At 38.0% G+C, this 17,159-nt stretch overlaps 1 protein-coding gene across 1 annotated transcript in view; it reads right to left on the reverse strand.

Moving 5' to 3' along the window:
* Nucleotides 1–636: 636 nt before the first annotated feature.
* The window catches only part of LOC124153363 (N-acetyl-D-glucosamine kinase), a 70,309-nt gene continuing 53,786 nt past the window's right edge, over nt 637–17,159 (reverse strand). Inside the window, exons 5-8 of the mRNA XM_046526476.1 lie at nt 7,118–7,228; nt 6,024–6,147; nt 1,874–2,048; nt 637–1,758 (exon numbers count right to left, since the gene is read on the reverse strand). Of these exons, the coding sequence (XP_046382432.1) occupies nt 1,420–1,758; nt 1,874–2,048; nt 6,024–6,147; nt 7,118–7,228 (749 nt within the window). The 3' untranslated portion in view covers nt 637–1,419. The remainder of the gene's footprint in view (nt 1,759–1,873; nt 2,049–6,023; nt 6,148–7,117; nt 7,229–17,159) is intronic.

Below are 17,159 nucleotides of genomic sequence, written 5' to 3' on the forward strand. Positions count from 1 at the left end.
TCTTGGAGGAGTATTCTATGAGGAAGAATAATCCAACGATCAAATCGTTAGATATATGACTTGGACAGCACAATACAAAATGAAATTTCCATCATTCAAGTACAAGGCTTGATAATGTATACAAAATAACAAAGAAGAAAAACTAGACCTTTGCCAAAGGTGGCCATAAATGTTTTGGACAAGAGCAGGCCGTCTTAGTACCACGGGGGAGGAGGGAGAGAGGGGTTACCAGTGAAAATCCTGAAACATGTAGCCTTATTGTAAGGAAATGGGGTTGTGAAATCAAAACAAAGATAATTTTGTAATTATTAGGTGAGCAGCGCAGCGGTGGGGACAGGATCCAAAAAAGGGGAAGGGGTGGAGCGCTGCTACCATTGCTGGCATGCCAATAGAGGTGACCAGGCCAAGCTGACGGGCTGCTATTTGATTATTGGGCATTGAAGTCGCAAAGCTACTGTTTATTCGAAACTCTTATTGATATATTTTGTTATGCTACTATAAATTATGATTATAAAAACATAATTCCCATAATTTTAGCACAAAATCAGGACACTGTGGAGAATTTTTGGAATGGTCTTACTTTTCTGTTTGGCCACTTTACCTTGGCCTTACGATTTACCAATGAAGAGAAAAATATTTACCCTGTTTAAAGAATTTTTATTTAATTTTATAATTTTGCTGTAAACATATGTACAGAACCTCAACACTTTTCATAAAACAGAAAAACGAACTATTTGTACAAAATCCTCAAAAACAGAGGAAAGATAGAATATGTATGTAAAGTAAACCCAACACAATTATAATGGTTTAATTACAAGTTCATTCACTTTCAGTACAAAAACATACACCATCCATTTCCTTGAAGCATCATCACAAATGACATTCAAGCCCACATACATATCTTCCAACTCACACCACTTTCATGCAACATTTACACTCTTACCAGCTAATCTCAATAATAGCAGAGATAAATTAAATACAGTGAGTATCTTATGGTCTGACTCAATGGGATCATTCAACTGCTCTCAGATCCTCAATTTGGAATCATAAGTAGCATAAGGACAAAGCACTAAAATGTGCTTATTTGACGTTCAATGAAGAGTATTAGAAAGTATTCTTTTGAAATTGCATCCGCTTAGAATCTCTTGAGTCAACAATTAAAAGATTGCAGAGAGAAGGTGTTCATAACTCTGAACTCAGCATAATAAATATATCATGAAATGAAATTCCGAATTTGAAAGTTTTTGAATGGTACAGTTTAAAATTTCAATTCAGATAGGAACCAATCTTGTCAAAATATGTATTTACAAAGTCAGACTAAGTTTGATTTCCCATCTTAATTTGACCTTCTCCACTCAAAAAAAGATCCTCACGTGTTAAGATCTTCCACAATAAAAATCACTCGTAATATGTCTTATGTCATGCTTTAACAGCATGGTTATTTTGAGGCAAACCATTCTTATCAGCAAAGCCATTCTCTTTGATTATCAACGACCCACTGCAAAGAGGTTTGGGATTATACTTGTAAAGGGTTTTGTAATTGGACGAGTAATCCCGTGGAAGGTCATATTTAATAGCCTTTGCTCCGAGGTACGTGGCACCAGTGGCCAAAGTAGCTGTAGGCCTCAGAAGTCGGAGTCTTGGAGTTGCCTTCACAGCATTCAACTCTTCAAGGAACCCTTCTTTAAGGTAATCCCAACTGTTCCAAACAGATCCCACACAAACAATTGGAATTCCTTCAGGGATGAGCATCAGATTCTGAAAAGAGCACCATTAAGAGGTCATTAAAGAGAGTTAAACAATTGTGTACATCCCCAAACAAGTACTATGTATTCACGACACTACACAAGGTGTCACATGAGGCCATACTCACAGGGTGAACTCTTGGAAGAAGAGCCAGGACGTATTTGGCAAGGGCTTTCCCAGCTTCCGCTAGTATCCACTGGCTCATCCTGTCACCCATTTGTGCATTTTCATAAATTTTGGTGCAAAGAGCAGCAAATTTGGGCTTTTGAAAATCACTGTAGCAGTGTGATAGAAGCTCCAAGCTGTGCAAAGAAAATAAAGACGACATAATATACAATAACGACGACGTAATATATTGACGCAGATATGTAAACATTTCACGATGAGTCAAAATGAAACCACACTTCCGAATGATGATTAATGAAACAGATTTTCATGGAAAAAATACTTCTTTGATGTATTTGATAGTGTTATTAACCTTATAAAGATCATATTGAGAGTCACAAGTATGCAAGTCTCAGTTGAATCATTAAATCCAATCAGACCCCACATCAAATTAATTTTACCGCATCACATTAACATAATGGACATGATTAAAGAGACTTAAATTGATACAGTGTTAAACCTACTATTGTGTGACTGAAAATTCTCCACAAAGTTCAGAAACAAAATATTCCAAAACCGTCCTTTAATCCACAGAATGCATTTTTAAGCTAATCCCGAGAATATGTCAATAAAAAAGCCATTTTTGTGTAACTATTAGATGAGTAGCATTAAATATTTTCAAATATCTAATTGATCTTGGATAGCTGAAATGTCGGATATATATGTTTCTTCCCTCGCGGAAATGACAGGGAAGTGGGAATTTGCTTCATTTCATGATTTACCATGGAGGCGACCTTTTTGTAGGAAATCACTTGTCTGCTAGATTAATTGCTTTGACGAAAAGCATGATGAACTAAAATGATTGAACTGTTTCAGTTTCATTTTGTGGGAAAATGCATTATAAAAATGGAGTGAAATATCGTTCTCATTCTCATTCCTCACAAATAACTTTAACTGCTAATTTTTTACTGCTTACAGCAATTTTTTGTTTATTATTCGGGTAGATACGGTGTTAGTGGCTAATGATAAAAGGGTCTCAGATTCAAATCTTGGATCAAGCCTTTGGACACCTTGAAATAAAAAAAACATTGAAGTAGAAACACAGTGGCCAAGGAGAAAGAACTGCCCCCTACACTGAATACGTGAAATTCAAGCACTGTGCCTTGGTGCTGTGCAGCTGTACCCTCAATTATCAAAAATAGCCACAGGGTTGAAGCATTGACCGATTGCATCCATTAGGATTTTCATGGACGCCGAGGGTTTTGTTTAAGCTCCTGTGAAAACTAGCTCCAAATTCAACTTTGTTTTCATATTCGAAGTCCTTTTGAGATTTACCAACAAATACTCTTATTTCACTCGGCTTTGTCTGTTGATGAAATTACGAGGCATTCAACCAATGAAATCATTGCAAGCGTCGTGAGGTTACTGATACACCAAGACCTCGACACAGGATATTAGTCTTAACCCTTTCCTGCCGGTGCCGGTACTTTTTCCGTGCTACGAGTAGTATGAGAATATTTTAAACCTCTCTGTACGAAACTCGTTTTTGGGTTGGAGTTACCCTAGTATTAGTACCCTCAGATTTGGGACCCAGCCCGTCCCTTACCCCAGCCACTGGACTACACCCTCTAACCCTATCATAGCACAAACCCACTGTCAACTTATTGAGTTAACATTGTTTTTTTCAACCAAACATTGTCATTGATTTCCAATAATTTACTCTTCTAAAAGAATTACTAACATTTTTCTAAGCATTTAGGAATTTTAAACAGATTTCTATCATAAATAATGACAAAGAAAATAAAAGGTAATAAGGCTTTAAGTCCGGAAGTGCATTATTTTTAACGCTAAAATTTTGTTTCAAAATTGCGTACGCACCGAACAAAACGTAGAATTCATTCAAAGTAGAGAAAAATTGTAGGATGCAATAAAATATATCATTGAAAAAACTTGAATATCAATATAACCACTTCGCAACGGATTCCTGCATTGAGGATCATAAATCATGAATGAGAGGGAGGGTAGGGCTTTATTGCATGGCCCTAAGGACTTGCTAAGCTGGGCCCCAGGCTGGGCCTGAATGCATCAGACAGTTGCTACCTCAGCGGTCCCTTCCTTGCCTCATGCCAGCTAGAGCTAACGTCCACTCGTTTGCCTTGAAAAATCTGTGACAGCTATACCCGACATCAGGTGCTATGCATATGAAAATGCCCGTTGGCTCCACCCAACATCCGGTACGAAAAGGTTAACTCATGAATTCCTCTGGTAGCTATCTCATCATGATGTATTAAACTAGGCTCAAGGCTGCCTCAAACATTATTACCTAGTCCAAAAAATGGAATGACTAGCATAATTGTCTTAACTAAAAGTTTTAAATTGCAGAAAAACTACATGCCTCCCAAGAGAGGCATATAGGTAGTTTTCCTGCAATCCATAAATTATGAATGAATGGTCGATGGAAAGACTTGGCAAGATTTAACATCTCATTTTCACTGAAGAAAATTGGGCATAGCATTGATTGAGCAACCCAGTCCCCAGAAAATATTATATTAGCATGCCACAACCTTTTCTCCTGCCCAGCTCCTTTGCCATTTAGGATTGAATGGGTTTTGTTTGACTGATGAGCAGAGAGGAGGGGATGGGAGGTTTGCCATCTTGTCCTTGGGCATCACGTCATAAAAATTGTGAGTCAAAACATCTTCCTCATTGGCTTCAAAACTCCTTTGGACTGGCACGGACGAAGATCATTCCTTGATGCTCAGAGCTTTGCAATGGAGGCTTGGCTCTGTGACATTACCACTTAGCCACTTAGCTTAGAATTCAGGGATTGGAAAATATTCAGTTCCTTGGAGGTAAGACTTTTCTGTCCATGACTGTACAGAAAGATTAAAGCATCAAACAAATAAAATCACATTCTCAAAGATTTCTCTAATCCCTGGAATTTATTTCTACCCTCTCATCAAACTGTCTCTGGGCTGCAGAGAATCACTTTTACGACCAAATAATGAAGCCAATGCATAACTGTTTATAACAGTTTTGCATCGCGAAAGCAACAATGAAATTGGGAAGTCTGGAGCTGCAGAGCAGTCAGCTCTGTAAAAATAGAAGAGATCTAATCCTCTATTCACTCAAGATAAAAATGAAAGAACTTATGAACACACTCTTAAAAACATACGAAGGCCACTGATGTATTTACCGAGGAGAATATTGAGCACACATAGGACATAAGGGTTTCGCCCCAATAAATCATCAAGGACTAATAAATTAAGATAAGGAAGAGTGATAAATGGGATGAGATGAGTTAAAGAACCTTGACACACTCCAATCTATTTATGACCTTAAATAATCCACCGGCATATAAACATCACAAGGCCTTTCTCACTACAAAACATTTGGCAGTTGATTACACCATCCTTGAAGCCTCTTTTGGGGATTCCAATGGCTCAGGAGAATCAAAGCTTAAATTGGTGGTAGATATACAAGACAGTGTAGGGATGAAGGGCGAAAGGTCCTGATCTCAAAACAAAGAGAAAAAGTTTTCTGATGATATTAGTTTCTAAACTCTTTCAGAGTTATATACTTATGGATGAAACACTGGACTGTGTTAAGGCCATAAAGAAGTAAAATTGCATAAAATTAATGAAAATTTTATGCACATCAAAACATACCAATCCATATGATTATACTTGTATAAAGTGCTGAAACTAGGAACATGCTTTGGGGGGATAGAGGGGCAACTCTGAGGCACTCCCAGACAACGATGGTTCCGAGAAAATCTTTAAACTAAGACATGCCTGGAAATACATTTCACATCATTTTGGCATTTAAAATTCAACTATAAGCAGATGCAGTTATTACAAGTCAAAAATAAATTAAATATTTTTTTTTGTTGTCTGAGGCTCTGGGGGGGGGGGGGAATCCTGATCTCTCCCCCTATAGTTATGCCACCTCTTGTAGAGAGTGGAAAACAATCATTACAAGTGGAAACTCTTCAAAATACCCAAATTCCAGGAGCTAACTTGACAACATAACAAGCACATCCCTAAGGTCTTTGGAATACTCAGAAGGATTTACAGAGGCTATAAAATACTCAATGCATATGAATGCACACAATGGAGTGTTAGCACTATTGAATGCAAACACTATGTACGCATAAGATTCGAGAATCTTACCTTTCTTTTATATCAAAGTGTTCTTTAATAGTCCTCCACATTGTGTCAGTAGCAAATGGAGGCTTCTTGTAGTTATCTTGCTCATCAATGCAGATTTTTATCGCTCTGTGAGACACCCACCAACCTGGAAGAATTGGGAACAATTGAATATTCTCTAAGGCCTTCTGACAATAAGATTTATTGCAACCAAATGACCAGTATCACAAAATGCATTCAAAACTTGCAAGAGAGAAGGTTGAATTTGGTTCCAAATGTGGAAAAGAAGTTTCTTCAGAAAATCAAGGACTGCATTAAGGAATGCATATAAAGTTTATACTCCCAGAAAATTATTATTATATGTAATACATACACTAAAAACCATAAAAAATAGTCATTAATGATTATAAGCACAAAAAATATGCTTGAAATATGAAAATTGAAACATTAAGTATGAAAATTATCAACTCGAAGATGAATAAACTCTAGTTTGCACATCAGTACGTTGTACACCTTTAGTTTTTAAAAATATTTTTCACACCTTGCTCAGACATTGAGCTAATATTTTAACTAGTAGAAATAGGCTGATAAGTGTACACTGGCCATGCAATATTATATACTATACTCTTGGTGAAGCTAATATAATTAAAATGGGTTTTATAGCTCATTGGCCCTTTAACAATAACTGTATATTTGACTTGTGCATGCCTAAAATAATAACTGCATTATTATGAAATTATGCTGTTTTACTCATTGATCAGTTAACCATGAACAATACTTTTATATCCTTGTTCCATCTGGGTATTTACACTGAGAATTAGAATTATTTAAGAGATTAGTCTTAGATTACTTGATAGCTTCACCACTAATTGAAAGACAACTCAAATTGGAGTTCCAATCATTGCAGAGAATGAAATGAGCGAAAAAATATAGACTATTAATACAATCAACAAGGCTACAACAGCTAAATGACTGACATAAACTATAAATATTGCAGATATGCAATTAAAAATTGATAAATATGTAATATACATTAAAGCATTAAGAAAGCAATGGCAGGGAGATAGGCATTCCAATGCCTATGTAAACTATTTAATAAATGATGAGATCTCAATTACCACTTCCTTCATCACCCAAGGCATGACCCCAGCCTCCTGAGCGATGATTGGTCCCATCAGGATTGATCAGCAGAGCGTTTGATCCCGTCCCAGATATAATCACCATTCCACCTGCAGAGTAAAAATACCGCCTTCATGTAAATGCGTCCACCAAATGAGTGAAGAAGCTGACAGGGAAGTTTCAGAACTGAATCCACCAAGTGAGCCCGGAATGAATTCTTGTGACTGTGATATTGGTGACAGGTTCCTCAGAGCCAGTGCTCTCGGCATGCACTCGTTATATGTATAGAGTTGGTATGAAACTGCTGACACAAGCTAACTTGACTAGAATCAATGACGCCTAGTCACAGATCCTTCTTTATTTGACACATTAAACCTTTTCAACCACCATCATAGTCAACCAATAACTTTCATTCTTCTCTTCAGACTCCTCTCTAATCCTTTTAACATTTCCTTCCCCAATAAATCAGCTACATGCAAAAGCATGACCTTTTCTTCATGTTTCTGGGAGCCCATTCCCCGCACCCACCATCCCTTTCACCCCCAAGTCGACAGTTGGCTGCCCCTCCCTCCCTGAAAATTTTTTCCATTCTCTTTATCTTACAGACTTTATTTTGATTCACTCTCAATTTTTCAACATTAGTTTCCAGGTTTTAACGAAAAAATACCTCAATTGAACATACCGCACATAATTTACTAGACATCTTTACCACTTATGCTATAGAGAGTGGAGATATTGTACCATGAAATTTTACCCCTGGATAGCTGATGCCAGTAGGAACCAAAATTACTAATCATCTTGAGGTCAAAAACACACTTTTTTTAAACTACAGAAACTTTGAGCAAAGCGCTCTGATTGGCCGCGAGTTTGCCCTGTCACTGGATGCTATGGACAACTCAAGACTTTGAATGCTTTCCTGCCAGAGATTGCAATGCATCCAAGGCATCTGGCAAACTCGTGGTCTATCGGAGCGCTTGGCTCAAAGTTTCTGTAGTCTGTAAATGGGACTTCATTGATCGAAACATCATTGGTAAATTTGGTCCCTCCTGGCCAAACTCCGTGTCCTGGCCATCCACGGCCAAAATTTCGAGTGACAATTTTTCTCCACCCTGTATTCAATTGATGCCCACCCTCCAGAAAACATGTTCTTCTTTTGTTCCCAACATCACCCTTAATGCCAGAATTGATTCAAGTCTAAATTTGGTAGTTGGAAGAAATTACAGGGAGTGTTGGCAATGTGTAATACACATATAGACAACACACAATAAACAATGTAGATACTACGATATTTGCACATGGTAAATATTTTGGTCCTTTGGGTGAGAAATTTTGATTTTTGCTATTAATTTTGAACTTCCAAATCGAGGCCTACTATCTTGAAATGAATGAGAAAAGTCTTTAATATAGGGCAGTAAAATCTTTCTCCTTAAAATTTTGGGTTAAATGCCACCTTCTTCCCTTCTGGATCTAACACCACTAGCATCAGTCCACATTCAGCCACAGCCGAGATTTCAGATTGGTTTCGAAAGTGAGCTCACTCGGCCCACTTTCAGACTTGTCTAGTCAGACTGCTCTCTCTATCAACTCACACCCAGTCAGCCAGTACGATCTCAGCTAGGCTAGAAAGCATAGTGGTAATGACTATAATTGGCCCTTTTATTAATAACCAAACCTCAAAATAATACTCTCCACGCCTTAACATGTTCAATGCAGGCATTAATCATGAGCGACTCATCCAAAGCAGGCATGTTTTCATGTCGAAGGTTTCAATGGACCAATGAGGATCATACGGTGAAGGGAATACTCCTCAGTCAATGGACACACTTAAGTTTAAAAATTTCTCATCTGGCGCATACATGAATTTTTCATTGATATGTACAATTAATGTGAAAAGGAGTTCACAAACTAAAAGAGTAAAGTCATTACCCATTTTTTTAAATGTAAAAGAGATGAAATCTTACAACATACATTGAATCCCTGCTCCCCCTCATACAGCACCAAGGGGTAAAACAAATATTTGTGGATGCATATAAATTACAGACATTGAGATTGTACATGAATTTCCTGGACAAGGTAATTATAGATAACATAACAGGTAATATATTTCAATTTTATCAATCATAAAATAAAAATAAAAAAATGTATACGGAATGCAATGATGAAATGCAATAATGACGAGTCCCCTTGTGATTATTCACGTTGGTTTTAATATCTCTGACATGAACTTTTCTTTGACCTTCAAAATAACTGAAGAACCAAAAAATAAAAACTTCGCATAGCCTTTCACTGCAGTATGGCAATTCCATTACCTTCCTTTCGAAATGAAAAGTTAACTATCGTCATATTATAATACAAATTACCTAGTTAAGAGTCGTATGGATCTTTCATATGGAAATAATGCGCGCACACGTTGTGTCAGCTGTGAAAGAGTGCTGTAAGCATTGTTTGTTGGCAACGCTCTGATTGCACTGGCATGTAATCGACATTCCTCCAGCAGTAACGCGCCTTAAAAAAAAGTAAAGTTCACTTCGCACGAACAAAAACGCCCCGCGGGGCAGGTGAAAGTTCCGCCTCCCCATTGGTCGAGAGATGTCGACGAGGTACCCGTTATCCACTGCGATTGGTCGGCGCTAGTGGGTGGAGTGGTTGTGCCCCCGCGCCAACGTTTTCGCAACCTTGGCGGAGTGAGCGGGGAGTTTAATCAGGTGGTCAAGGCGAAAACCGCTTGCAGCGAGCGGGAAGGATTGAGCTTCGGTGTCAGAGTCTGCGACGGAGCGCCAACCGCAGACACGAGCGAAAGAAGGCAGAGCCCTCTCGCGAGAGAGCAGTGAGATGCATGTCTGCCTCCCACTCAAGCCATATGAAAGGCGAAAGGAACAGCGTATTCTAGATCCCCCTAAAGGCAAGTACAGAGACACTAGGGCGAGTAAAGTAAGCGAAGAGAAATGGCGAGGGGAGCGACTGGCTCCAGCGCTCCTTAATTTTCGCAAACACAAAGTGTCACAATTTAGATTTTATTTGCAGATAATTCATGACGAAGTAAGAACTGAAAATCTTACCAAATCGAGGAAAGAATTGTAAATATCAGCAGTAAAGATCGTGTATGGACGGAAAATGACATGAAATCATGAAAATTCCCATACACGAAAATCAAGGAATCCTACGGGTCACCGAAAAGGGGAAAGGCGCAACACTCGAAGGACGCCCTCGAGAATAAATATGCTCGCTTCGAAGTTCGAAGTGCCTTCACACGCAATTCACTCTCCCAATGTTTACCGATGACATAATACCAAGAAGCGAATTCCGAAATTGGCACGAAGAATAGAGGTTTTACCCTTACATTCTGGTGCCATGATAACTTTTTCTCATATTTCTATGAGAAAAATCAACAGCTTTTGTAAGTTAATGTTATTTGCATCCGAGACGGGTAAATAGACCGACATACCTACCTATACTGACCTATTAAATAGCGTCGTTCAATAAATTTGAATTTCGAGTAAAATCTCAAACGTATTTAATTATTTTTGAAGTGAAAACTTCTTTAGCGGCGTTAAGCACTTTTGTGAGATGGGGAAAAAGCATAGGATTCGCGTGAGCTTTACCGACCCGACACCGCGACCGCTACAGCGAGATATACATTTCAGTCTTAAAATTGGACTCTCAGTATCTTATCCTGGGTAGTATAGTGGTGAGTATCCCCGCCTGTCACGCGGGAGACCGGGGTTTGATTCCTCGATTAGGATTTTTTTCTCAATCTCATACAATTTGAAAATGTTTACAATGGATATTTCAACTACGCAGGCTGACTAGGTATAGTAAAAGTTTTTTTTAGTATGATAAGTACATTTTCCGGACCATATCAGACCTTACAAGAAGGTATATTGCAAATATAATTGCGTCAAATATTACTATTTAATAAGTAAAAGTACATTACTATTTGTAACTACATATTCCGACCCATATCAGAACTTGAAAGAAAAAAGTTATATTTATAATTGTATAAGATATTATCACATCCCAAGTTATTCTTAACAATAATTCCAAAGAATTTTTTAAGTGAAAACTTCTTTAGCGGCGTTGAGCACTTTTGTGGGACGGGGAAAAGCATGCATATGCAGAGCATACGCGCCTTTTTTCTGTTTATAAATTCACAAACGCTGAGCGCTAAATTAAAAATTTAATTTAACTTTTGTTGAAGATATGGCAATACACATTTTTGTATAAATTTTATCTAATTTAGATATATTTTATTTTGGAAATTGAAATTTTTAAACGTTGATTGAATTTTTAAATAATGAATTTGGTTTAGAAATGTCAAATGATCGCAATCTCAGTACAACGAAATATAAAACTACAGTAGATGCGGTCTTTACAAGACATTTAAAAAGATTTGAATCAAAATTGTTCATTTCTTATTTTAGCTACCATAAACCTATTGTAGATCAGTTTTACAAATTGATGATGATGGTGCTGGTCGTCAAGATGGTGAAAGTGTTGTTCAAAACTGTACATGAAAGTAAACTTTCAGAAGTATAAAATGTGTAATGTAAACTAGTTTTTAAAATATTGTAAAATGGTGCAATAAAAGCATATTATATTGTAACATAAATTATAGATGTAAAAATTTTGTACGGTAAAGAAATAAAAGCATATTATATTTTCAAACATAAATGATGTTACTTTCTATTCATATGCATCGTATTTTTAATATTTATTTAATAATAAACAGTTTGCTGAAAAAAATAATTTAAATTTTTGTTGAAAAAAGAGTATTACTGGAAAAATTAGTTCCTTAATAATATTAAATCTTTATAAAAATTAAATAGATAATAATGATTTCAGTTTTCACTTCTGTCGGCCAGTCCCACGACTGCCCCGTTTTTTTTCTCCTTATCTTGACCTCGTTTAATACATGTTAAATATTTCTTGGAGTGTAGGTCAACACTACACTCCAAGAAATATTTTAACGTATAAACGTATTTAATACATTAGTAATAAAATACTACAAGAAGTGGCAATTGAATAAGTGTGTTTTATCTTTTAATTTGAGATTTTAAGCACTATATACAAGGTTTTATAGATTATTTATTCATAGCTTAAGTTCTCCTGCTGGGACCGCTGAGGCAACTACGTATTCACTATACCGCTGTATTGCGTTTACTGAAGTTCAGCGCAATGGACTTTTAAAAATATCTCGTAAATTCGTCAGTGCTAACTTAAGCAGGACTAACTAAAGAAGGCACAAACTCAGACCGAAATGAAAGAGATATCCGTTCGGCAAACGTTCCAGCTCATTGCTTTGCAAAAGTTCCTGAACCTACGCAAGGTTTTTCAAATGACACGAAACTTCAAAAGCAGAATTTCCAGATGTCAACCCTAAAACTTCACGAGCAATCATTTTTAATTTTAATTCCATTAAAGCCTCTGTATAACTAAGTCACGATCATGAAGAACCTATTGGCCCAAAACAAAGGCATTATCACGTTTTATTGGTATGGTTCTTGGTGGAGGGGAATCGAAACCTTATGTCTTTAGCGCCGAATACATACGGGTAGGAAAGGAAGGGTGAGAGAAACCCGGCATCGAGATTGGCCTGCTCTCAATGAAAGTGGCCAGGGGACGACGGCTTGACGTCCCATCCCACGGACAGTGTTTTGTGCTTGAAGTGCCATCCCAGAAGCACTCCGGCAGACATCGGGCAGTCTTTGAAAAATATTCGCGACAGTATTGAATACACTCCGTTACAGTAATAATAAGTGATTTGAATGATGCACTGCATGAGAGGAAAACTCACTCCATGCCAATAGCACTTGAGATGACTCGCAGGCAATAAAGTAGTGGTAGATGCATCACCAACTCAATAGGAAAGTAACACTATAAGATAAGGCTGTGGCGTATCAGTCTCCGAAAAATCTCCGCAACTGCCGGGATTTGAACTCGAGCCCACGGGGTGGGATGCCAACACTTGGGCCGCCACACCGCCAACCCGAACCCCCACATTTTTTTCACGAGTAAATGACGCCATTCAATGCCTCGGTACGATCAAATTTACGAGTGCTGCACATTCATCATTTTAATTCACACGGAATTGGAATGATCCAGCATTACAGCTTCTCACCAAATTTATAAGGCAAAAAGTGATGAAATAAGCTAGCCAGATAGCAATACCATGGAAACTAAAGGCCCCGTAAACAATGAGGATTAACCTGGTTTCTGGAAAGACGGTGATATTTTCAGACACACTAACCAACTAAAGGCCGCCGTTATAGGACGGTCTTCTTTCCCCTTACTTAAAACTGGCATACTTGATCAACAGACGGCATTGCCAGCAACGTATTTACGACATCCTGGCAGAAATTGAACGAGGTGAATGGCACCACTTTCGTTATCGATATCCATTAATCTCCGATAAAAAAATAAACATGACAGATAACGATTCCTGCAAAACCCATGGCTCTTGGAGCATAAAGGAACTGCTGGTCTAAAGGCACAAATTCGCATATTGCAGGCTAAAAGAATACTAAGTCCATGAAAATCGAACGTTTTCCAAAAAAAAATTTCCGTGGTTACTCTTCCGTTCCTGTTCGAGTCCAGTAACTGAACAGACGACGGAGAGTACTCTAAAGATAACGGAAAAGTAATAATAATAAAAATGCTGGTCCATGTTAACAGCAGCACCTCGTAAAATTAAGAAGAATTTAGAACTAAATTAAGAAGTGGCAGAAGCATTGATTGAGGAGGATAGGGTGCTTGAAAGTGAGGAGCCCAAAGTATTTACGCAGAACAGCCTGAAGGTACAATTATTTCTGGTGATGCATTGCGTCATAAGATGTAGCCTGCACTAGTTATAAATGGTTGGAATACTATTTCGGCACGCAGCCAATTGTATTCGTATGACAAATGCGAAGCGACATTAATATATCGCGCGCCCAATTTCACTTTCACTATCACGAGACACACCTCTCCAGGGTGATGAAATACGAGCCGATGCCAACGTATGATAAGATGCACACGCGTATATGCGATAAAAATACATATTTTCTAAAGAATGCGTTCCTGTCGAAAATTGGGAAATTTATTTTTCCAAGAGTCCAACCTCTCAGCGGTTATGAATCCACAATTGCGATGCATGGAGCGATAAATGAAAGGAGCGAGTTGAAATCAACTACGTATACGTGCGTTTGCTAAGGAATATTCTTAGTCAATAACAGTGATTTTTAAAATGCATTGCATGATAGGAAAACTCACCTCATGCCAATAGCACTTGGGATTACTCGTATGAAATAAAGTAGAGGTAGATGCAATGGAAAGTAACACTATAACATAAGGCAGTGGCGTAACTATGGATGGGGGGATGAGTGGATTGATCCAAAAGCCTCTGAGAAATAAAAAATATTTAAAACTATCGTCTAGTTTTGACACATAATAACTGCATCGGTTTAAAGTTCAATTTTTAGTACCAAAATGATGCAAAATATAATTCCAGGGATGTCATTTTTTTCAGAAATTTAACCAGATTTTGCATTGGGGGGTCGCCAACCCAGGCCATCCCATCCCTCCCTCCCCAAGGTGTATTCCCAGTTACGCCACTGAGATAATGTATACCTACACGTGTGATAGATACGGAACTATTCCTCGATAGAAGCAGTACTAACATTCACCAATTCATTCGGAACTCTTTAGGTCGAAAGTAAGAGAGATCGATCCAGGTCCAAACCCTTAAAAAAATTTAACAACCAAATTCGTTCCCAAGTTTATAAATATGAATAAACAACCTTAAAATAATTAAACTTAACAGGCTTAACTCTCTGAAACCATACGTTAATGAAAATCAATCAACTTACAACGAATGCGGTTTCATCGACTTTGAATGGTACGAAAGCCGATTACCAAGGTCTCGAAGGGGCATTATAAACGCAGCTCGAAACCTGGGTCGGTATCATAAAAACGTGTAATTCCACGAAGTGAATTTATTTTCATTTTATGCACATTATTTCATCATTATGCAAAGACTGATGAAGATAAAATGGATCGAACGTTTAAGTAACGAGGAAATACCAATAAAACTGGGAGAAGTATTCTAAAAACCTTAAGCAGAAGACTGTACACAATAAGACATAATTTAGTTGGCCACATTAGACATTAGAGACACGATGATCCGATGAAAACAATCGCAGATGGACAGTGGAAGGGAAGAAGGGCCCCGAATAAGTTACATAGGACAGGCAATAAAGGATGTAAAAGATAAGAAATACGTCGCTATGAAAAGGCTATCAGATGGGAGAGAGGAATGGAGAGCTGCGTCAAACCAATCTTAGGATTGTTAACTGATGATGATGATGTACATTAACAAATTAAATTTAAATAAAAATTTCAGCGCCTCGCACTGAAATCTGTTGCGCTACACATCTCGTTTTATCTTGTCTCGTATCAATAAGATACGGCATAAGAATGGCATTGTGGCGACCGATGCATCGGAAGGGCGTGAGGTGTTGACGGAAGGCTGTGAGGGCGGGCGGAGGCAGGGACCTCCAACGCGGAAGTCGGTGGTCGCAGGTGGCGAGATGACGTCCTGTTCCCTTAGCCACACCCTCGCGGTCAACGACAAAAAGTCACTCCGGCCCACTCCTTACCATCACTTCCTCATGCGCAATACGGAAAAGCGAGAAAACCTGCCCTCATCAAGGAAATTTGTTCATCAAGAGACGAAAGAAATGTCACTCCCATCAAAGCAACCAAATATCCTTTTTCAATCGCTGCAAACTACATCGCTGCAAACTACAAACGCTGCAAACAGAATTTATATATTTTACGCTCTTGTGCCTTTGCTTGCCAACGCAAAGGCACAAGAGCGTAAAATTTTGTTCATAACGAAGGGCAAGGCACTTTGTGACAAAAAATGACAAAGTTCGTTACATGAAGGCACGATGAAATAACATTTTATGATTTAATCGCAAATAAATTCCGTAACAAAAGTCAAATAAGCGTGGTTACATGAAAATGGTGCTAAGGTCAGCTTATAATGCTTGAGAAAGCGTTAGTTTCAAATAAAAAGTACAGAATAGTCAACATTCTCGGAAAAAATGTTATATTACTTTCCATCAATGCATTTCATACATGAAAATTATATTTTCTTCGTCGAAAGGCGCGAAATATAGTTATTTGTTTCCATCGGAAGAGTGACATGGAATTTCCTAAACAAGTTTCGGCAACAGATAGTGTGGGAATGAAGATAAGAGCCTTGAACTTGGATGGGAAGGAGATAGGCTTGGATGGAGAGAGGCAACTTCCTCATTTCTTGGAGGAAAACTTGAAAAAAAGGTGCCCAGACTTCCCCGCGCGTCGCCGATGGCGAAAGATCAAGGAGATTGCTGCCGTGGACCCGCCCCACGTGACGCATTCACAAGACGCAATCCGACCATAATCCACTCCCGACTGCTCTGACGTTTCTGCGGCTTGCATTGCTTTTAGCGAGTTTTCTCAGAAACAACTCGAGACAAAGACCACTGGAAAAGTACAACGACACTCGCGACTCGACTACGGTGACGACTCCATCAACGATTTCAAGAATTCAATTAAATGAATAAAATTGAAGAACTAAAGATCTAACCTATTTCGCATTTGTGTACCGAGTAACTGTGCCATCACGCAAAACGATGAAATAAGAAGAGTAACACTTATGGACTTAAACTGGCCCCCAATCAAAACCACCTCAAGGTGTGCCCCTGGGTAACATGTAAGTGTATTTTGTAATTAGTACCGATGAATCAAACAAAAGCCAAATTTATCAATGAGTTTGACCACGTACGGAATATGGTGTTTTAATTTACATGGAAAGGAATTCTAAATTCAATGCATTATTATTATAATGAAGATGGTTACACTAGACACTTTCGAAGATTTTGATAGGAAAAATGGAATTGTTTCAAAATAATGCATTGGTTACATTGAAAAAATACTAATTATATCCATCTAATTTTTTAACATTTCATGAAGAATATTATAATTTTTGGCAAGGGAACGAAAAATATTTCTAGCAAA

The sequence above is a fragment of the Ischnura elegans genome, chromosome 2 (genome assembly GCF_921293095.1).
Source record: "Ischnura elegans chromosome 2, ioIscEleg1.1, whole genome shotgun sequence".
Classification (NCBI taxonomy): domain Eukaryota; kingdom Metazoa; phylum Arthropoda; class Insecta; order Odonata; family Coenagrionidae; genus Ischnura; species Ischnura elegans.